General features: G+C 38.1%; 2 protein-coding genes across 2 annotated transcripts in view; one reads left to right on the top strand and one right to left on the bottom strand.

Moving 5' to 3' along the window:
* The window catches only part of kcnc1a (potassium voltage-gated channel, Shaw-related subfamily, member 1a), a 50226-nt gene extending 46282 nt beyond the window's left edge, over nt 1–3944 (bottom strand). Inside the window, 1 exon segment of the mRNA XM_057341749.1 lies at nt 2613–3944. Coding sequence (XP_057197732.1) covers nt 2613–3209 — 597 coding nt within the window. The 5' untranslated portion in view covers nt 3210–3944.
* Nucleotides 3945–6491: 2547 nt separating this feature from the next.
* The window catches only part of cd81a (CD81 molecule a), a 36697-nt gene continuing 21284 nt past the window's right edge, over nt 6492–21904 (top strand). The window contains exons 1-2 of the mRNA XM_057334463.1: nt 6492–6676; nt 11746–11860. Of these exons, the coding sequence (XP_057190446.1) occupies nt 6611–6676; nt 11746–11860 (181 nt within the window). The 5' untranslated portion in view covers nt 6492–6610. The remainder of the gene's footprint in view (nt 6677–11745; nt 11861–21904) is intronic.

The following is a 21904-nucleotide window of genomic DNA, read 5'->3' as shown; positions in this document are numbered from 1 at the left end:
CTTGGAAATCAAACCAACTAAATAAAGTCTGGCGGAATACTGGAAAAGACTAGTGGTTGAGCTTAGTTATTTTAATACCAGTTCTGTCAATTAGAGAGGGTGGCCAATGGCTGATACAATAAATACATTTCTTATAGTAAATGTATAGCACATAAATGCTGAAATTTATAAAGGTATATTTTTACATAGTGTATTATTTACTTCAAATGTACTTCACACAAATTGTTTGATTTTGAAACTAAAATAAGAGTTAGCACTAATCTTTGAAGGCAGCACAAGATAATTTGAAGGCTGCAAAACAAGATAATTTTATAGAAAAAAATTAGCAGCCAATTTTCTCTTTCATAGGGAGAGGTGGGAAGAAACGGGATAGGAGACTCATCCAGGAATGAGCCAGCAGGTGCATTCACATATCGATTGGTGCATTAATTACCAACACTTTTCCTGTTGTTGTACAGGGCAAGGCCCATTGGTGCCTGTAATGGCCTAGATGGCCTCCAGGGAGAACGGGACATGGGAGTATCACATTGCAAAACAGTGCTGAGACATGAGAACTGATGGCAAACGTGATTTTAGTAGTAAGTACAGTATTTGAAGTCATCCATCATTATTTCAATCATTTATCTGTTTATCTAGTTGAGGTCTTCCAATGGTTTGGGTGTTTGTTTGGTCAGATTGTTAGTCTGGTTTTATTTTTGTTCATCTTTTCTTCCTACAATAGCTAAACATTATAAGTAAAATTAGATGCCCCTTTAAATTTGTATTTAATTCCAGTGAGGTTTATTTTACATATAATAAAATACACATTTTTGAATAATTTACTGAATAAATTTGCTTACTTATTAAAAATATTATAATAATAATTTACTTATAATAAGAAAATGATAAAAAATCATAACATACAAAATAAACTAATCAACACATGAGAAGACATTTGTATAGGCTAGATAGATCATCATCATAAACCCTCCAGAGTTTGGCACATTTTCTGGCATCTCACGGGGAAGACGAACTTTCATCGGTTTCATTAGATCACTGAAACTGTTGCCATGACAACTTATTCCCAAGATATATAGTGTAAAAAGCAGCATCTCACCTGCCAAGGACATGAAAATATCAGGTGCCTTTGGGAACCCAACGCAAACATCTGCCAGATGAGAATGGGATAACAACTCTGACTCTCTTTACTCTCATGTACACATGTGCAGAGAACAATAAACATAAAGAATATCTGATACATGTTTATTGTGCCGCATTTCATTGAGATGTACAGTATGACTCACTTTTTGATTAATTCAAATGTGCTGAGTAGCTGATTCACTGGCCATGAAAATGCTCTAGGGCTGACTTGCTAAGATTCGATTCAGAATTTATGAGCTGAACACGCAAAAACTTTTCACCACATATCTCAAAATAATAATATATAAATCATGTCAGGGTTTACTGGTCACAATGCAGAAAATTAAATAGGCACTGAATGCTCCTCAAAGGCTTTCATTGGGTCATTCTATGTCAACATATTGTTCAACTCAGATTCGATCTATTATTTATCATGTGCTCACCGAACTAACTAGCAGCTGTCTACTGGCTTGCTTGAAAGTAACTGTTGATGAGCTTCAATAGGTTTAGAAAATTCAGGCTATTAAATTTAAACAAATTATTCTTGCCTTATTGTACCTAATATAGTGACATACATTTTGTGAGCCATTATGTACTCCAGTAATGTTAATGGCGCACTTAATCAAATTCTCTGCCTCTGTCTTTGAGCAGTTTGTTGCTTTCTATTCACAAGACAAGTTCATTTTATTTATTGGTCCATGACATAAATCTACTCACTTCTAGCTGTACATCAACATTCCTTTACCCATTTATCAGCATTAGTAGTCTAGAGTGCAATAGCCAGATCTTGGCAGTGTCCCTGGACCATTTCAATCTGATTAAACAAACAAGGGGATCTGATGCAAGTACAGACCAAACTTGCTTTTAATGAGTTATCCTATTGCCCTTGTTATAAAACACACACAATTATGCTATAATGTTTATAATAGCAGACAGGGCCAAAGAAATGGTCCACACAGAGGCCTATAATTAAATCTGGCATCAACTGCTGTAACTCAAACATTCTGATCAGAATAAAAGAACCATGGTGTGTCTTATCGCAAAGCATCGTGTGCAGACAAAAGTCTTCATGATATATATTCCTTTTCATGTTTTCCCAGTGTGATGAATTTGTGCACGAGCACACCCGTGGCAGGGAAGGGAGCTCACTGCGCGTGGCACAGCAGTCAGAGGAGCTGTCGATCAATGCTACAAGACAGTAGAAATGTCTGCACATGCATTTCTCTGGGTAAACAAATGTAGTATGTTGATTTTAACATTGATTTATAGTTAATAAGAGATATATAATTGAATGGTGCACACAATGAAAGGCAACCAGTTGCTCCTATTTGTTTAATTTCTGTACAAATTTTTTGATCGATGAGCGTGACCTCATAAAGTGATTCATACAACATTACCTTCAGTAGACTTTGATTCATTAACCAATGCAACAGTATATGTACTGTTTAAATACATATCACCAAAAGCAAAAATTGCACTTTAATGCCACTCACCCTTGCATATTTAGACGAATAGGGGTCTTCAAAAAGTGCCCAAACTCGGCGTTGCCAACGTTGACACAACCCGCCAGCTTTGGTGTCAGGCGAGTCCCCCAATGCAAGACGTTTAGTCATCTCAAGTTCATCGTCTCCATCTGCCGAATCACCCAAACCATCTACCTCCGTATCGTCGTTGCCCAATTCAGCCGGTCCTCCACCGAAACTGTCCAGCGCCTCTTCGGCCTCCCGGTGCTGCCGGTACGTCATCCAGCAACACGGCTCCACATCTGTCTCATCAATTCCCCAGAAGGCCAACTCTTCCTCATAAAGAGGACCACAAACATCAGCAGGACAGTGTAACTTGCCAGTCCTGTAATAATTGAGGATGTGTGCAAAAACTCCTGGGTGACGGTCAAAGAAAAATTCGTCAATCTGTGCGTCATAATCAAAGTGACTGTGGGCATCGGGCTCGGCGAGCCAGGCTAAACGAGTGCCGGGGAGAGTTCGCAGGGTGCTGCGGTAGGTCTGGTGTCGAATCCCTCCCACGTTAATCACAACACGGTCTTTCTCGTCACCCTGGCCCATCTCGTCGCTTAGGCATGTCTTGAGCATGGGCCAGGCATCACGACGCTAAAACAGCCTGAAAATTCATGTGCGCAGTGGTCAGATAACGGAAAATGAAGTAACGCATAAAAAGAAGTGCGAAGAGGTTTTAATGGCTTGAACAATCCAACATATGTGTGCATGGGCGTGTGATGGTCTTGTCAGGGATTGCCTTCAGATGCCAAAAGATGAGATAACAAAGACTATCAGACGTTACTCCGAGTTGTAGGTAAAAATTGTGATGCACACCATGAGATCCAGCAGAGGTGAAAGTCTGATGAGTTGTGGTGTATCGCTGCGCGTGTGTGGTTCTGAAAGGACAGCTCCGGAGCGCACTTTCCCTGCTTTCCTCTCACTCGCCTCGTCTCCAAATTCCCATTAGACGCCTCCTCGAATCTGACAATGTGGCAATAGAAGAATCTTGTCGTCACATTTTAAGCGTTCAATGCATGTCGAGATGTAACAGAAGCGTTTCGTGGATAAGCGCAACAACCATCATAGGTGTAGGCTACCTATAAAGGTGTCGCCAGCTTTGAAGTAGGTGAGGAGGCGTTCTTTTGAATCCTCTTTAGTTAAAAAATGTCCAATTTGACGAGGACCTCAGATGTTGTTCGGAAATAATTGATCGCATCTTCTTTATTTTCACGACGTGCATATATTCCGTCTCTCTTTTCGTGTGTCTGTTCTTCTCCTGGCGGTGCGAATGAAGAGAGGCTCGGAGAGACAACACTTGCCTACTCTAGATCCCACAGACGCGCATGCGCAATTGCTGAGTGGCTCAGTATACACGTGCAAGAGATTAGTTATTGGGATGGTTTCAGATGGCAAAGAGCTTTACTAAACACCACATGTAAAAGTGCTGAGAAAACCTTGACAAGCGTGCTGCTCCATGCCTGCTATTATCTTGTCTTTTTAAGTCTCTTCATGAAATAATTTGCACAATAATTGTAGTGAACACGCTGCACAAACAAAAATTGCCTACATTATGAAATAAAAATCTAATAAAAATGATAAAGTATTAGTTTATGAGTGTGTTAAATATGGTATGTGGTATGTGTAGTAGGCTGAATAAACTCAAACTTGTCAATCGTGGTAATCTTTGAAAGGGTAAAAATAACGTAACGTATTTGTTTTTCAACGTTTATTCTTAAAATATCGATCATATACTATACTTCACTCTCACACCTGCAAACAACAAACAAAATAATATTTTGGGGACACTCTAAATGTTTTGACAGATAGCTTTAACGTGCAATAATGTTTTATTAAGGTTTATATGTTTATATGTATCTAATCATCATTGCTGTTCAAAAGCAGATTAAAGCCTTCTTTCAGAAGACAGGCTAATTGGGTTAGTCCCAAATTATCAAGGTCTGTTTAGGAGGAAAAGCCATTAAGCTTGAAAGAAAAAATATAGACCATGCACTTATGGGTTCTTGTATCATATTCCCAGGAGTACCACTGACTGTCAGAAACCCATTAACTGATGGTGTGGGGGTAAGACTGGGGGTCAAAAACATTGCAACAATCTCAGTGTTGTCTGCTAAGCAATTAATTTACTCCTCAGAACAAAACACTTTTCTAAATAAAAGCTAATAAAGAGTTAGTTTCAGTAGGAACTCATAGTTAAAGGTTTTCTAAAATTGTCTTAGTACTGCAACAATGCATTACAGCATAGACTTACATTATGACAGCACAGTCTGTATTGGTTATTTGGGGAAATTTTCAGTACATTAGTGACATCTAATGGGGAAATTGTGTCTCGGCTGTTCAGGGACTAACGTACACCTTACTTTTATGCTAAGAAAATGCCTTTACTGTACAAAAATTTATTGTTTTCATTGGTGTTGGTAAATTTTTCTTTGTGTTTCAAAAAAAAGTTTTCTTTTTACATATTTGTATTCCTTCTGATATTCGTTTTGTTATGTAATGATATCACACATCTTTGTCTTGCTTCACAGCTCCTCCTGATGCTTCATTTGAATGTTTTACTCTTTCATATTGGATAGTCATGTTAACTTTCAAAAACATACCTGTTCCCCATTTATAACTAATAACTGTCTATGTCGTCTGTCTAAAATAAAATAAAATTATATATATATATATATATATATACTGTATATCTTGTTGTTCATTCTCTCCCTTGCTTACTCCAGCTTTAATCCTCCTAGTAGCATGGCCATGTAATCTAACGGTACTGTTTAGCTTGTTGACCAAATGTTTATATGCTCTCCTACTTCTAAGTCGCTTTGGATAAAAGCTTCTGCCAAATTAATAAATGTAAATATCATATTAAACTGCGTCAGACCAAAAGCATGATGCTTATTAATCGTGATTATGTCATGGCTGCATGGGGGCAACATATAACCTAGTCTTGTTATCATTTTATTATTATTATTATTGCAAAATTTTGTGGCCAAAACAATTGTTTAGTAAATGAAAATTAGAAATTAGTAAATTGTATCATTTATTATTTGTAGTAATTGTTTTTGTTTTTACATTTTGCTGAATTTGTATTTAACAGTCTGTATCATAGCAGTTGTCATTATAACAGCCTATAAATCAGTTGTCACCAAAGAATGAACTGCATCTGTATGCCAGGTCTAATATTCACTGAAGTATGACAGCCAAACAACTAGCTAAATAAATATAATCTTGCGTCTTTTTTGAACAACGTAGCAGTGTTTATATTATATTTTACAGGATTGGTTGCGTAGTACCTTTAACTAATAGCTACACTTAACTTTGCAGTTTAAAAATGATGGAATATGTCCTCAAAAATATTTCTCCAAATCGTGTGTGTTCTTTTCAGCCACTAGGTGGAGACAAATACTTATTTTGGAAACCCAAATATCCAAACATGACTACAGTGTTTGGTAATGTAATTGTTCACTAGTTCTCACAAGTATATCTGCAATGTAGAACAATAAAATCGTTATTTGTATACTTAAAACCCAGTTGGATTTTAGGATGATGACTGGTTCGATGAGGTATCATTTAAAACCGGCGTTATTGTTCAATATCACATCAGACAGAAGTATTGCTTCAAGTAACGTTATTTGTTGTGAATGGCAAAAGGAAAAACAAAAATCCGGTTTTGGGATGAACGTTAATTTAATTAATTATGATATAAGTGAAACAGAGTATTTTGACGTTTTGTAATCTCCTTGCTAGCATTTATTGTTCTTTATTCGTGTATTTTTATGAGTCTATTATTGGTCTGTGTAGCGGTCTCTTGAAGGGGGAGGAACTGGGTGTTGCCCGTTTTTTACGTCGACAGTAAGCACAGACTAGACGATCACACGCACACGCACAGATTTGAGCTCAGTCTCTGCGAGCGCTGCATAACCGAGCATCGTCGAGGCATCTCTCTGCTAAAGGCTTTAAAACATCCTCCAGAAACCGACACCATGGGCGTAGAAGGCTGCACGAAATGCATCAAATACATGCTTTTCTTCTTCAATTTCATTTTCTGGGTAAGCAGGCATTCATTTTGTCCGCTGATCTTGTGTCTGGCCTGAGAGACCGCCATTAGTTTTGTGTATTAAGAATACCGTAATGTTTAATGTATATAACAGAATATTGCGCCGCTAACGTTAGTTTTACTAATATACGACCGAGACAGTCATATAGCTGCAGTTAAAAACAATTACAATTACAATCAAATTATATTTTAAGATTGTTTTATGTAAAAGAGACGTGGCTAAAGTGTGGGTTGGTGAGAAGAAATGGGGTAAAAGAAAATGAGGAGAGTGGGAAGTAAATAGAGCTTTTTCTCCTTAGTGAAAATAACGGACACGGGGCGGAGAAGCCCAGCAACAAGACCTCAGCTCTTGCTTATTAAAACCTTGCGACACAGAGTTTGCTTATGTAACGTTAAATATAGCAGTCAAACTTACGATTTTCTCTATTTTTTATTTTAATTTACACTGCATGCTAATATATTCTTTCATGTTATACCGTGACACAATGAAGCAATAAAATAGCAAATAGATTCGAGATATCGTTCAGTAGTGTAAACTATGGCTGATAATAAAGAACAAACACATAAGTGAATAACTGAGGACAGATCTTTGACACATTCTTCAATAAGTATACAGTGTTTTTCTGTCTATTTAAATGTGTAGTTACCATGCCATTTAACGTTATTGGATGGGATGTGTCCTCTTAAAATGGCTGTTTGATTATTTGGTTCCAACTAGTTATGCTCATAACGAAATTTTAGCTGTTAGTCTCTGGATTAAAGAACGTGTAAAGCACAAGTCACATTTCAAGGCATACAGAGAGACTAAAAAAAATGAGTATCAACCATTAAAACAGAAAAAGCATGTTAGTCCTTATTTCCTAATGGGTTTAAAGGGATACTTCACCTGTGCCCCAGAACTGTTTGCTGTCCTACATTCTTCAAAATGTCTTCTTTTGTGTCATTTTGTCGACTATGGGAGTCAATGGGGGGCAAAATCTGTCTGGTTACAAGCATTCTTCCACCTTTCTTTCTCTATGTTCATCAGAACAAAGACATTTATACAGATTTGGAACAACTCGAATGTGAGTAAATGATGACAGAATTTTCTTTTTTGGGTAAAGTATCCCTTTAACACCCATGTTTAACACCCTTGCCCAACAGGTGGCCAGACCCTTTACAGCAAAAGAGTTTGATTTCTGTTTACTTTGAGGCCAAGATTCTATTTTGCCTTGGAAGATTACCCGAATAGTTAATGGTGGAAAAGTGGTTGTTAAAACATTGTCCACTTCCAAGCCTCAAATAATACCATCTTGACAATATCTTCATAATACGATTACAACAACAATTAGTTAGTTACTGTATGTGCCAAGGTGAAACAAATGTTATTAATAATTGTATGAGTTTACTAAGGTTTTTCTTGATTGGATGTGTTCTTTGCAGCTAGCTGATGGTCCTTTTTCTGAGCTCAACATTGACATGCTAGGCGTTCTACAACCTCCCTTTATTGGGTTGTTGGGCGAAAATAGAATGTTCATCACCACACTGACACTGCTATAACAGAGTAGAGATGAACAAGAGGGGTCTTGATTCCAAGAAAACAGGATGACAAACGTATGCGTGTGTGTACAAGAGAGAGAATTGTTTTACAAGGATTATCCCCAACACGTTACTTATAAGCTTTTTTAATATATTTTTTTTTACTTGCCCCTGTGTTTTTTTTTTTTGCAACACATTTCCATCAGTAAAATAGTTTATGGCTTCCACCTTTTAGAAATAATGTTGTAAGGCTACTGTATCACACATAGGTTTGAAATACTGTACATATAGGCTTTACGGTGCTAAAAGTTGCACAGACATGATAGCTACCCAAACTAATCATGTCTTGTATATGGATTGTTAGCAGTGGATTAGAGTTGCACCTTTTAGGCTTGTGCATTTAAAGAAAGGGTGTATTCTGTGATAATACTCATTAAACCTACTTATCCTAAACTTAGACTTAGCTTTTACTGAAATATAGAATGATTACATATGTGCATGTGTTCCTATATAGGATTGTCACACATCCTTCTTCACCAGGAAGACGATTCTCAGAATGTTGATGTTCACAAAATTCACAACACTAGTCAGCCAGGTCACAAATATTTATAATATTGAAACTAGACAGACTTCACGTAGAGACCTCTGATGTTTCCTTAAAGACAGAAAGCACAAACTAGAGCTGCATGCACATAGTTTGTTGGCCCTTTAGTTTTTTTGGGGGCCGGGGTCATATACAGTAGTAAGAGAAGGTGTTTCCCTCTGGTTTGTCGGTTTTAGTTAGTCAGTCACTTGTGTTGTCATTGTCACACCCTGAAATTGCTGCAACGTTGATTTCCTGTTGTCGCTGGTTGTCCAAAATTCATTGCATTAGCACAATAAAATGACATTTTTCAATTCAGTTTTATTTATATAGTGCTTTTCATCATTTTGCATTGTTGAAAAACAGCTTTAAATACAATACATACAATTATAAATACGTATAAATTCGGCATCACAAGTAAACAATTCAAATAAAATATTTTACGTTGTATAGTTATTTGTTCTGCAAAAGTGTATTGTGCTTGCATATCTTGTATCAAATGAAACCTGTAGGCTTTGGTTTCCAAATATTTTGTGATTTTTAATTCAATCACACTTAAGTCAAGGCCAATGATCCTCAATGACAAATAGATTGTAATTAAATGATGTCTCTTGTTGCCTCTACAAAATAAGTGGTACGAATAAATGTTGAAAAAACGTCTGAAACCAAGAAGGAAGGTTTTCCAGGACACTGTGAACTTAGTTGTGCCGACCCCGGGTGTACTGTAAACTTCTTTCTGGGGAATCTCCTTGTACTCAGATATTCCTGAAGTCACTTTGAGAGAATGTAATGTAAAACTACCCCGCTGAGGATGAGTCGCTTAAAGTGACAGAGCTTCTCCATGCTCCTTCATTTCAGAACCTCTCCCTTTGGCCGGGCTGATGTTTACTCAGTTGCTAAGCAGCAGGCTGACTGCGCTCTGGAATGGGCCTATCTGGCCTTTGGAGAGAGTGAGAAAGACAGAAAGAGAAGTGGAAAGAAACTCTCCTCACACTTTTACCCTCTCTAAAAACGTATTTTCCCTTGTTGGTAGTTGGTTTGGAAGAAAATGGCTAATGGATAGGCCACCGCACACCTCACAATATCTAGACACGATGATGCTAGCATACAGAGATAAGCATGGTTATAAACAGTGTTGGGTGTAACTAGTTACTAAGTAATTAGTTACTGTAATTTAATTACTTTTCCCTTGAAAAAGTAAAGTAAGGGTTTACTCTTATTTTTTCTGTAATTTAATTACAGTTACTTCTGATGTAATTAAACTAAATACTTTGTGTAATATGTGTGTGTGCAGAAGAGGAATTTACATCAAAATTCAAAGTCTAACTTTAAAATCCGTGCTTTAATGTATAATTCTCACATTTGTAATTAATAATAATACTTTATGTAGTTTTATATTATTTATTTGAATGAATTAAAAGAGCCGTTTCATGCTATCCTTGAATCACTTAACTCATCAAGGTTGATGTAGGACAGTGGTCACCAACCCTGTTCCTGGAGATCTACCGTCCTGAAGATTTCAGCTCCAACCCCAATCAAACACACCTGAACTATCTAATCAAGGTGTTCAGGTTTGCTTGATAATTACAGACAGGTGTGCTGAAGCAGGGTTGGAGCTGCAGTCTGCAGGATGGTCGATCTCCAGGAACAGGGTTGGTGACCACTGATGTAGGATATAGAAAGTAATTAGTAATAAGTAATTTATTACTTTTTGAAGAGAGTAACTTGTACAGTAATCTAATTACATTATCGAATGTGTAATTAGTAACTATTAATTAATTACTTTTTCAGAGTAACTTACCCAACACTGGTTATAAATAACGTATTTATGTCAATTATATGAAATATGTAGGCTGTTTTTATGGTTATGACTGTCTCAACTTCGTCATTAACAGGAAGGGAACAGGTGTTGAAGACCAGTAAGTGTGAGAAAGAAAGAGGGAAGAGAAAGTGGGGGGGCGTTTGGTCTGACCTGGTGTGAATAACTTGAGCGAGGCAGCTGTTCACAGATGTAGAACTGACGTGTGAATGTTTAACGGTTGTGCGGTTGTAGATTCTATAATGAAAAGGGGTAAGAAAGCGAGAGAAGGCAAAGGAAGGACTTCAGAACTCATTGTTTTCCCATTTTGATGGTCTGCCTCACATTCCTGTTGCTCTCGCCTTTGTGGTGGAGCTGGATCTCCTCGCTCCTAACAGAACCCACCTGGTTCTTGGCGGTCTCCGATCCTCTTTATCTACACCCCTCATTCCTCCACAGAGCATACGCATTCCTGACGAGATCCAGCTGCTCTCACAGGGCCCGGCTCTTGTCTGATTCGACAGTGATTCAGCTGTAAGTAAAGCCAAATAAACAAAGCCAAATAAACCCCTTCTGAGTGTCACGCACTCGCCCCTCCCCCACGCCCAAAACGTTCCCAATTTTTATCCCCTCACTCATACAATACCACTTATTGTAGCGCTAATGTCTTCCCGACTGCCTACGCCCTCTTTCCTTTCCCCCTTTTTCTGTCTTTCCCTCCCCCCAGCCACAAGAGTCTATGAACACCCTCTCTCGTGAATATGCCATGTGTTTACTGGCCTTACTCATCTGAATGCTCATCAGTGTGAGCCATTTGAAGAGAAAAAAGGGCTGTACCATGCTAGATGTGGAGTACAGTGATGTTTTGATATTTTTAACCCTCCGCACTGTGGGCCTCTAGATGGGGTCTGTAACAAGATTCCTCCTTCCCTTCCCCCCGACCAACAGAATGTGAGGTCTCCCCTTCTCTTTGTTAAATGGAAAATAAGCAGACGGAGGGAAATGGACAAAATGCACTCAAACCACATCTGGAATCTGGAAACAGAAAGTTGTGTTTAGTAGATAAATAAGAACACAAAAAGTCTGCAAATTTCTTACAGCATGTGTCAATATCCAATGTTTGAACTTATCACTTATCATTTTTTACTCTTTCTTTTTTTAGCTGGCCGGTTGTGTAATTTTGGGAGTTTCACTATGGCTTCGCCATGACACCAAGACAAGCAGTCTTCTGGAACTAAAGTTTGAGGACACGGAAGCACCCAGCACTTTTTACATCAGTAAGAGAATCTTTCTCCATTGCTCTCCTCCTTTGTCTGTCTATCTATTATTTTATAAGCCAGTGGTTCTCAAACATTTTCATTGTAAGGTCCCCTTTGTGTAGAGTGCATCTCTTTGTGGTAGGGATGCACCGATACCATTTTTTAAAGACCGAGTACGAGCACCGATATTTTTTTTCTGGTACTCGCTGATACCGATACCTATAACCGATGCCTGTATAATGTACAATAATGCTAATAAACCAGTATCTTAGTGGTACATTTTCTTTTTTTCTTTTGTTTTTAGGTCTACTTAAATTGAAGTACTATTTTTTAATCAAGTTCTATTTTTTATGATAAGTAGCACAATTTTACTAGCACATTTACTTCAGTTTACTAAAGTAAACAATATACTCTGTGGTCAAATTATTAAAAAAATTAAGGGGGGTGGTGTGGTAAAATGTGAGTGTATTATAACTTGTTCAAGTCAAACAGACTTTTATTTTGACGGGACGCCGCAAAGAGCGTTTGTTTAAGTTAACCGGACTTTTATTTTGACGGATCGCCGCAAATGGTGTTTGTTTATGTGTTCGTGTCCTCGTGCAGTGAAACGCTGGCGCTGAAAGCTCCACAAGCACAATGCGTTCAGTACACGCAACCGCACCACTCTTTCACACACGGTAACGCAAAACAAGCAGAACATATTTTAACAGTATCTGAATATTTCGTTAACTGTTACGTTAGCTGTTCAGCGCTAATTTCTTGTTAGGAAATGCCTGGATTCCTTGATTCCGTCCACGTTTTCTGCATTGCGGAAATCATAGGGCTCTATGTATGTCACGTGAGGTATCGGTCTTTTGTATCGGTGTGTCATTACTAGTACGAGTACATGAGCTTGGTATCGGGCCAATACCGATACTGGTACTTTGTGGCCCCCCAAATAAAGGCTTATAATCTTAAACTTACAATTTTAATTAAACCAAAAGCATATTTAGTTATACAATGCTCAAATGTCAATTTTTTTGGTTGGTGGTCTTATTTTTCTTATGTTTGATAGCATAAAATCTATGACAAATTTCTATATTTCATAAAATGCCATAACATATTTGACCCCTTGATCCATTTTGGGGCCCCCAGTTTGAGAACCACTATAAGCTATTCTCTTTTCTTCTTTAAGTCAGTGAGCTGGTGTAATTTTGAACAAAATCTGGCCCAAATGAGGCCAAAATGAGCTTTGTTTCAAAGAGTTCGCTGCAGTATATCAAGCCAAACTTTCCAGTAAACTTCGCTCTGTCTGGTAAGCACCTTCGATCTACAATTGGTCCATTGCTATTAATTCAAGGTGGTTGCATTCTCAGGCTCAACCTTCTTTGAAATGGAGATCTTTTCTGGTTAATTTGTTCGTCTGAGGTCAGACACTGAACAACATTTAAAAAATAAATCTTAGTGATCTTATTCTCATAAGAAAGGTGTTTTCTCTTGGGTGGCACAAGTGTTTAGTGTGGGTGAACAGGCACACTCCGACTAAGAATAAACAGAGCAATGTTAAACACAGATGATGCTTATAAAATACAGTCATGCCCAGTGAAAGAATATATTCCAGACATTATTCTCTTACAGCATAGACATACACTCAAAACAAATGTTTTTTTCTTATACAGTATTGCTTTTCTGTGCTTTAAAAATAGCATGAAGATCAAATGTAATTTATTCCATTTTCCTTTGTAAAAGAACAATTGTGTATAAAAATTGATTTTATGATTCTGATTTAATGATTGATCATAATGATGAATCTTAAAATAGTACAGAATTAGACCTTACATACAAAATGGCTCCCTTAGTTAGAAAACATGTTTGTTTTCTCCCATTGCCATTTGTGTGGTCAGAGGTTAGTGTCAGGGACACACAGGTGGACCGTTTTTTTTTTTTTTGGATACTGTTTGAAGATTTTGTTTATTCAGGAATCCCTTCTACCTTTTCAGGCACAGAGAGTAACAAATGGGCAAACAATTCTCGAGTTATAGGGAAAACTAGAGAGAATCCTAGTTAATAGGAATAGTTCACCCAAACTAACCTTAATCCCATCCCAGGGGTGTAAGACTTTTTTGCTTAGCACAAAATTTTTTATCAGATTTTGCCTTGATCTAGAGACTTTTTTAGTACGTTTTGGTAAAACAGGAACACCATTAAAACATGCAAGTCACTGGACAAGGAGGGATTAAATAACTAGTCAAATGACACAGAAAAATTAATGGTGCATGATTCATAGTTGTATGTTATTTTAAAAATCACCATGATTGTGACTATATATTATTTATTTCTAGTACACAGTATATTTATCTTTTTAAGAAATTACCTTGAACCTTGTAATTTTAAACAAAATTTTATCAAATTGTTTTATTACCTTATACAGTAATTACCAGTGTTTTTTTCTGCTATACACTGAAACTGTCTACCGTCAAAGTACAGGTGTCTGCTTTCTCATGCTGTAAAAAAATCATACAGTACTGTATGCCCCCTTATTCCCATTCATATTTTTTTATGTAATTTTTTTATTTCACAAGTTTTTATCCATGATTACATTTCATCAAACACAGAAAAACATGGTTCATACTTATCCAGAAGTGAAACCAGGCATGTTTCTTAAAGCAAGGCTCGACATTAACGCTTGTCCGGGACAAGTTAATGTTTTGTATGGGCAAGCGAGAGAGAACTTGCCTGACTGGACAAGTAACCTGAAAATAATATATAATAACTAGGGATGTCCTGATCACACTTTTTGTGCCCCCAGTCTGATCCGAGTCATTTTATTTTGGGTACCTACCGATCCGAGTCCCGATCCGATACTTGTATTTTCCTAGTGCTTGGTGCACGCTCCAGGTATATTAAGGTTATTAAAATATTACTATTTAACAGTTCAGCATACTATAAATGATAGCCTAACATATTGTAGCAAACGTAATGAAAGAATTAGTCTTTTTAACTAATTTAAATAGCAGGATTAGATTAAACATTAAAATGGCCCTCCTTATCAATGATCAGTTTAAATTATTGCAGCTGTACAGGAGTTTGTCCTCGTGAGACAGAATAACAGAGCTTCATTTGACACTGCCTCAAAGCTAAAACACTCAACACAATACTGCAGGTTCACTCTGTGGTACTCAAACATACATCAATGAACTTTGACTTTGAAATCAAGGGAAAACAGCATCTCTGTCATGTTAGCGGACAGCCGTTAATATGCTTCTCATCTGTGCCATTAAGTTTTTTGTAAATCTCTGGTAGATCGCTGTATGAAGGAAGAAATCTACCCGCTAACCTGTGTTCTCTGTCACAGAGCTGAGTGAACTTGTGGTATTACATTGTTATTATTGAACGAAGCTCCGTTGCTAACGCCTTGCGGAATGCTCGCGCTGCTGACATTACATGACATTACACCGGCTGTTCCGCTGCACATTTCCACATTGCAGACACAGCTCATGCTCTCGTTTACGAAATTGTGTGATGGCAGAGGTGATTGGAAATGATCGGGGAATCCCGATCATCCCTAATAATAACAGTGCTACGAAAAAAATCGTTCTGTGCTAAGAATAATAAGAATAAGTGCATTAGACAGAGCTGCGTGTTTGTGTGAATTGCGTTTGTCAATGTATTCAAATCATTAAAATTGCCACGATTGGCAACTAAACTGCGTTCTGTGCCTGAGCAACAAACAAAAATAGCCTACTCCAAACATTTTTCTAAACTAACCTAATAAAGAAACTATCTATTTATTTATTCTAAACTATTTTAACAGTTTAAACAGTGTCATTCACATCATTAATTCAAATTCGTGCTCCAGCGTAGTTGGCATCAAACTATGCATTCTGCCGCCGAGCCACAAACCAAAAATACTCCAAACATTGTTTCTAAATTAACTTAATAACGAAATGAATGAACATTTTTCCAAATATCTTTCTTTGTGTTCATCGTAACAAAGTAATTTATACAGGTATGAAATTACATGAGCATGAGTAAATGATGACAGAATTTAATTTCAGTCAGATTCGGGCTGAGAATTCTGATAAGCTGTCAGACATGGGCCGGGCTAGGGCTTGAGCGTCTTGGGCCAGGGCTTAAATTTGAGGCCCATGCAGGGCTCTAGCTTGAAGAACGATCGAAGTGATGTGAAAAAGGGTTAAACGAAGTGCATTTGATGCTAAATAGGGATATTAGAAGATATAGCGCCGAAAGATCATAATTATAAATGTCATGGGTGCAAGTGATGGGTACAGCTCCATTGTGTAGACGTGCTGCTCATTTTAAATGACAGAAATGGTGTTTGTCAAATGTCCCTATGCAGACTGCTATTTTAGCTGGAAATAATATGGAAGCTGATAACGCCATGAGGTAATGCTATCTGTTTGCTCTGTCGTACACTGACAAAATCATGTTTGTACTGGTGGATAACTGCGTTTCAACCGCAAAAGCTGAAACAGTAGCGAGCGAGCGTACGTTCGTACGTACAGTACGTGTTTGTGTGTGTGCTTCGCACATTGCGTTGAAGGAACAGAGAGGGGGCCGCCGTAGTCTCGTCAATGAATGGGAAACACTGCCTAATCCTGTTATTTAAATATGTCATCTGGCTGCTCTGCGTGTCTGAGTGAATGATGTGCGCAGATTAACATACTACACGAGTGATGGTCGAGGATTTGTCTGCGTCTGCACTGTATGAGGATATAAACACATAAACGTCATCTCCATAGTTGTTCTGAGATTTTATTTTACTAGCATTTACTGTTTGAGTGAAGCTATCGTCAAACACACACTAAAACTCAAGCGCATTCCCGACGACCCGTCAAAATAAAAGTCCTGTTACCTTGAACACTGAAACACGATGAAAAAATACTGTAGTATTTGCTAAAGGAAATTGTAGTACCCGTGTAGTAAATTGATAAACTGTAGTAAATACTGTAATGTACTATAGTAAGGTTCAAAAACACTATAGTATCTAGGAATTTTACTGCAGTTTACTATGGTGTAGTGTTGTCACGATACTGGAATTTCTAACTTCGATACAATACCTAAAAAAATATCGATTTTCAATACCATTTTCGATACCACGGGGAAAAAACTTCCATAACAATAAGGCCTTAAATGTTTTACATTTTATTTAAAGTTAAATTGAACAAGATTAGACAATGAGGTATGTTTTTACATTATTTATTAATTGTTAATCTAATGTTCATTTTACTAATACATTTATTATTTAAAATCAAAGTTGTATTTGTCAGTATTAATGGACCAGAGCTTACATAAATAGTTGTATTTTTTAACTAACATTTAAAAGAGAATAAAAAAAACTTGAACAAATGTATTGCTCATTCTTTGTTCGTTAATGTTAGTTAATAGCCTACATTTATATGATTACAATTTTTTAATTTGGCTTTTATTCACATTTAATCATTGATCAACGCACATATAGACAGAAACGCAAACTTTAAACGCAAGAACTGTTGCAGAGACTCCGCACTGGCCACCTTTCTAACATTAACAACGTTTAACCGGAGCAAATGAGACGAGTGGATGAATCATTGAACAGCGCACATACATAGAGCGCTATGGTAAACACGGAAGTGCAAACGTGTATCACACGCGAGAACTGTTGCGGAGACTTTACAAACTTTGCATCATTTCAAACATCAACTTAACCAGAGCGAATGAGACGAGTGGATGAAATCATTGATGAGCGCACATAAAGTCAGAAACGCGTGCATTAAACATGAGAACTGTTGCGGAGACTCTGTAAAAACATAAACAACTTATAACCAGGGCGAATAAAACGAGTGGATGAAATTATTGATCAGCGCACATACATAGAGCGCGATGGTAAACATGGGAAGCTTAAACGAGCGTTCACCAAGCGCCAGATGTGTTACTGAGACTCTGACTGGCCATCTTTTCTAACATTAACACTTTTTAACTGCCCCAAACGAGTCAAGTCTGTGAGAGGAGGCGGTGCTCTGTTGACACAGCGTCGACGTGCAGTGTGTGTCAACTCACTGTCGGAAAAAAGAGAGTGAGCGGGAACGCGCAGCTGGTATCGATACGTGGGACATGCGTATTGGAACCGTTTCAGATTTTTCAGTATCGATACGTATCGAAAATCGATATTTTTGACAACACTACTATGGTGAATAACACTATAGTATACTACAGTAATTAATGTGGACAAATATACCTCTATTGTATAGTAGTGCTGTAGTACTCGAGTCCGGACTCGAGACGTTTTTTATGGTCTCGGACTTGTCTTGGACTCGTTGGTATTTGAACTCGGACTCGTCTCGGACTTGGTCATTGGTCTCGCAAATGTCTAATCGGTCTCGTCCGAGTCCAGCGATATATGTTTTATTTTCTCCTTCAAAACAAAACATTGATGGAGCAATATTCTTGTGATCCGAAAACGAATGATGCGAAAACTGTTGCCGACTCTCGACTCTAGAACGAGAGCTGCGCGTGCTCATAAGTTCTCTTTTCACACAGCAGTTCAGTTCAGTGTGTGCTGTTGTTGTAATTAAATAACTCCGGTATATTGGTTCAAGTCCGCGGGACTGTCATGCACGCCAGAAAGTGAATAACTGAATTAATTTGTGGATAATATTAAGTGTTTACGGGAGACGCTAAACGGGAACGATTCAGCTGAACTGGTTCGACCGGTTCACTAAAAAGAAAGAACCGGTTCGAATGAATGATTCGTCCGCGGCGCGAACCAGCGTCAATCATTCATCAAGCACGATGTCAGCGAGCAGCGGCATAATACAGATTGGTTTTACAAACCATAATAAATGAATCGACAGTGCGCTTAAAAGGAAACTTTTTGCACCAAAACTTTCCCCGAAACATGTGGGACAACATCCAATTTCGTAAGACACCTGCAAAGGCATCACAAAGAGAGGTAAGTTAATGCCATGTTTCAGAGTTAGCATTGCATTTGAGTATTTTAGAAAGTTTGGAAACTAGGGCTTAAAGATAAGAATGATCGTATTTTTATTGTAATTGTGATGAACATGTTATTTAAGGATGGGCACCGACGTGCTTATAAACGAGCCGGGGAGCCTCTGCTCTTTCTAGCGGCTCCTCTATCAAACACGCACGTGCACGGGCAGGCACGCATGCACACACGCATGCACGCACAAAAGTGTTCATTGCTGCACAACCTTGCTGTTAGGAGGGCTGATAAAAAAGTTCCTTAAAAAAGTAATAAACAGTTACACTTCGGCTTTGTGACTTTAGTGCTATACCTATATAGTAAAATTAAAATCTCTTGCGTCACATAAATTATCAATAGTTAAGTATGTGGTCTTGTAGTCATGATTTTTTTCTGTCTCTGTCTTGACTGTCTCAATTGGACTCGGTCTTGACTTGGACTCGAACCTCTCTGGACTTGGACTTGACTCGGTCTCGACTAGTCCTGGTCTTGGACTTGTCTTGGACTCGACAATGGTGGACTTGACTACAGCCCTATTGTTTAGTAAAAAATGAAATACACAGAACTTATAAAAATAAAACAAATTTAGGTAAACTAAAAATTAAATGGTACTAATTTATACATCTGTATGTAACATTAAAGCAACACTAGAGAGTTTTTCGACCTTAAAATAATCTAATTATTTTAGTGGTAGGACAACTCTTAACTGGACGAATTTTACTGCCGCTGCTACCTAAGCAGCCCTCTATCGGCTGAAATCACACTTGTAACTTTGGTGAGCATGTAGGTTCACAAGCCACGGCCATCACTACTTTATGACATACGTCACGTTTTACTCGTAGCCTGGGTGAAGTTAGCCAACACCTAACAATAAGACGAAACGATCTAGTTCAATGCAAGTCTCCAAACCATTACCATGGCAGAGCCAGAAAAAAAACAAAGAGGAAAAGAGAGAGAGTGATCTGACACAAGCCAATATCAAATCAATATCTGACGGACTTCACTTGGTGGCGCGAGCTGCAAGAGGCAACTGGTTGCAAAACGGATGGAGACCTAGCCTTCCTGCTACTGGATTTGAAAGTCTTATATGTACATTTTTTCTTACTGTCCTGTACTTTTGAGCTTATTAGTTATTAGGCTGTGCTCAGGTTGTTTATTGGCGCACTATCGTTACTGGTTCACAATTTATAACCATAAGGTAGACTAGAGATAATGTAATGTTGCCAGGTCTCAATAGCTTACGTAGCATGATTGTGTTATGCTTGTAAATGATGACTACCAAACAAAATAAATGTTGTATGGTCAAATGTTGCTCATTCCTTTGTGCATGCAGGTAGACTAATGTAATTGGTGTCTATAGTTACTACACAGCAAAATCGCCAGTGTTAAAAAAGGTCAAATTAACAATCACAGTGTTTATGTAATCCGCACTTTGAGAGTGTGGATTATATATACACTGTGCGGGTTAATTTGACCTTTTTTAACACTGGCGATTTTACTGTGTATGCTAGGCACTATTCCCATAGCGAGTTGAGTGTAAGTTAGTGATTGCACCAATTACAAAAAGCACAATGCCTGGTCGCGAGTGTGTTTCCGAAAATATAACAGAAAATTATTTTCGTTGGTTATTAAACACATTCACGTCCATGCGTTGTGTTTTGGGTGACTGCAAATGTGCTATGTAGCTAACGTTAGCTGCTATGTAGCTAGCAACCAGCTGCTATTAGTATAGCCCAGTAGTATACCCCGCGGGAGCCAAAAGAGTGCTTTAGTACATGCACAGTTTATGAAGTGACATGATGTAACAGCGGTTTCTGCTTAGTCAACAAATTCACATATATTGCCCTGCCCACGGGGAAGCTTATACAATGACAGTATTTACTGACAGCAGACAAATGCGCTTATCAACCACATGGGGGAACCATAAGCAAAAGTTTTCTAATGTTGCTTTAAAGCTACAGTTTGTAAAAACCGCCGCTAGAGGGCACACGATCAAAACAACAACAATGGCGTAGCTTGATGACACTGTGAAAGAGCGTGGAATGATGTCTTCAACTCCACCGCTGATGGCCATCAATCAGATGGGAACGAGAAATCATGTTCGCGGATGAGGTAAAGGAATAAAGTTTTATAAATGTTGCTTATTACTGTGGTCCATAAATAAGTGACTGCTCGAAACAAGCTAGTGGCTTGCTAGACGCTAGACACTGTCAACGACACTGTTGTCATGCGGTTTCTACGTCAGTAAAGGCGGTAACAAAGGGTAACGCGGATATTGACAAGCGACTGCACAGCCCCGTGTCACTGTTTAGAATGGCGATTTTCTCACGATTCACAAGTAGTTGGAAACATTTGAGATATTGTAAGTACTCAGCTGAACACAATATATAACACTGGCCTAGTGGTTTTGGGATATTTTACTGCAAAATTGTTACAAACTGTACCTTTAAAGTAATTTGTCAGTTACCTGCCTATTCGTGTGATGAACTGGACTTGCATATTATTTTTTTTATGATGACAACAGACGTATTGTACTTGTGCTACAACTCTTTGGCCTGTGCTACAAAACTTTAAACCTCTGTAGGACCAGTGCTATGTGTAAAAAACGTTAATGTACAGTCCTGACACTAATAACAATTACTGCTTGTCATGGCTCTGCTTCCTTAGTCATGTTTTTCTTGGTCCTGTAGCAAAGCCATGACAAAGTCTTCGGTTATGTGTGGAGAGAAACATATTATTGTCCGTCTGACAATAATATACGTTCTCTCCAGTGTCTTGTCATTGACCCCATTCCTCTCGTTTCCTCGTTATCTTTCCCTGAGTGTTTAATGTCCCACACCTGCCCCATGTCGTTATCCCTCGTTTGTCTTCCCTATATATACCCTCTTGTTTCTTTGTCCTGTGCTCTTGTATTGCGTGTACTATGTTGTGTATGCATTGCGTTTGTGCTCATGTTCCTGTGTACCTTGGTTCCTGTTCCGTGCCTTGTTTTGTGACGTTGTGTCGTAAGTCTGTTTTGTTATTTTCTAGTTTTGCCCCATCGTGGGAAGTTTTTGTTAGTGTTCTTGTTTTGTTACAGTGTCCGCCTTTTCCCCCTC

This window comes from Triplophysa rosa, linkage group LG1, assembly GCF_024868665.1.
Source record: "Triplophysa rosa linkage group LG1, Trosa_1v2, whole genome shotgun sequence".
In the NCBI taxonomy this organism is placed as follows: Eukaryota; Metazoa; Chordata; class Actinopteri; order Cypriniformes; family Nemacheilidae; genus Triplophysa; species Triplophysa rosa.
The sequence above is the reverse complement of the archived record's forward strand: the minus strand, read 5'-3'. Positions and strand labels throughout refer to the sequence as shown.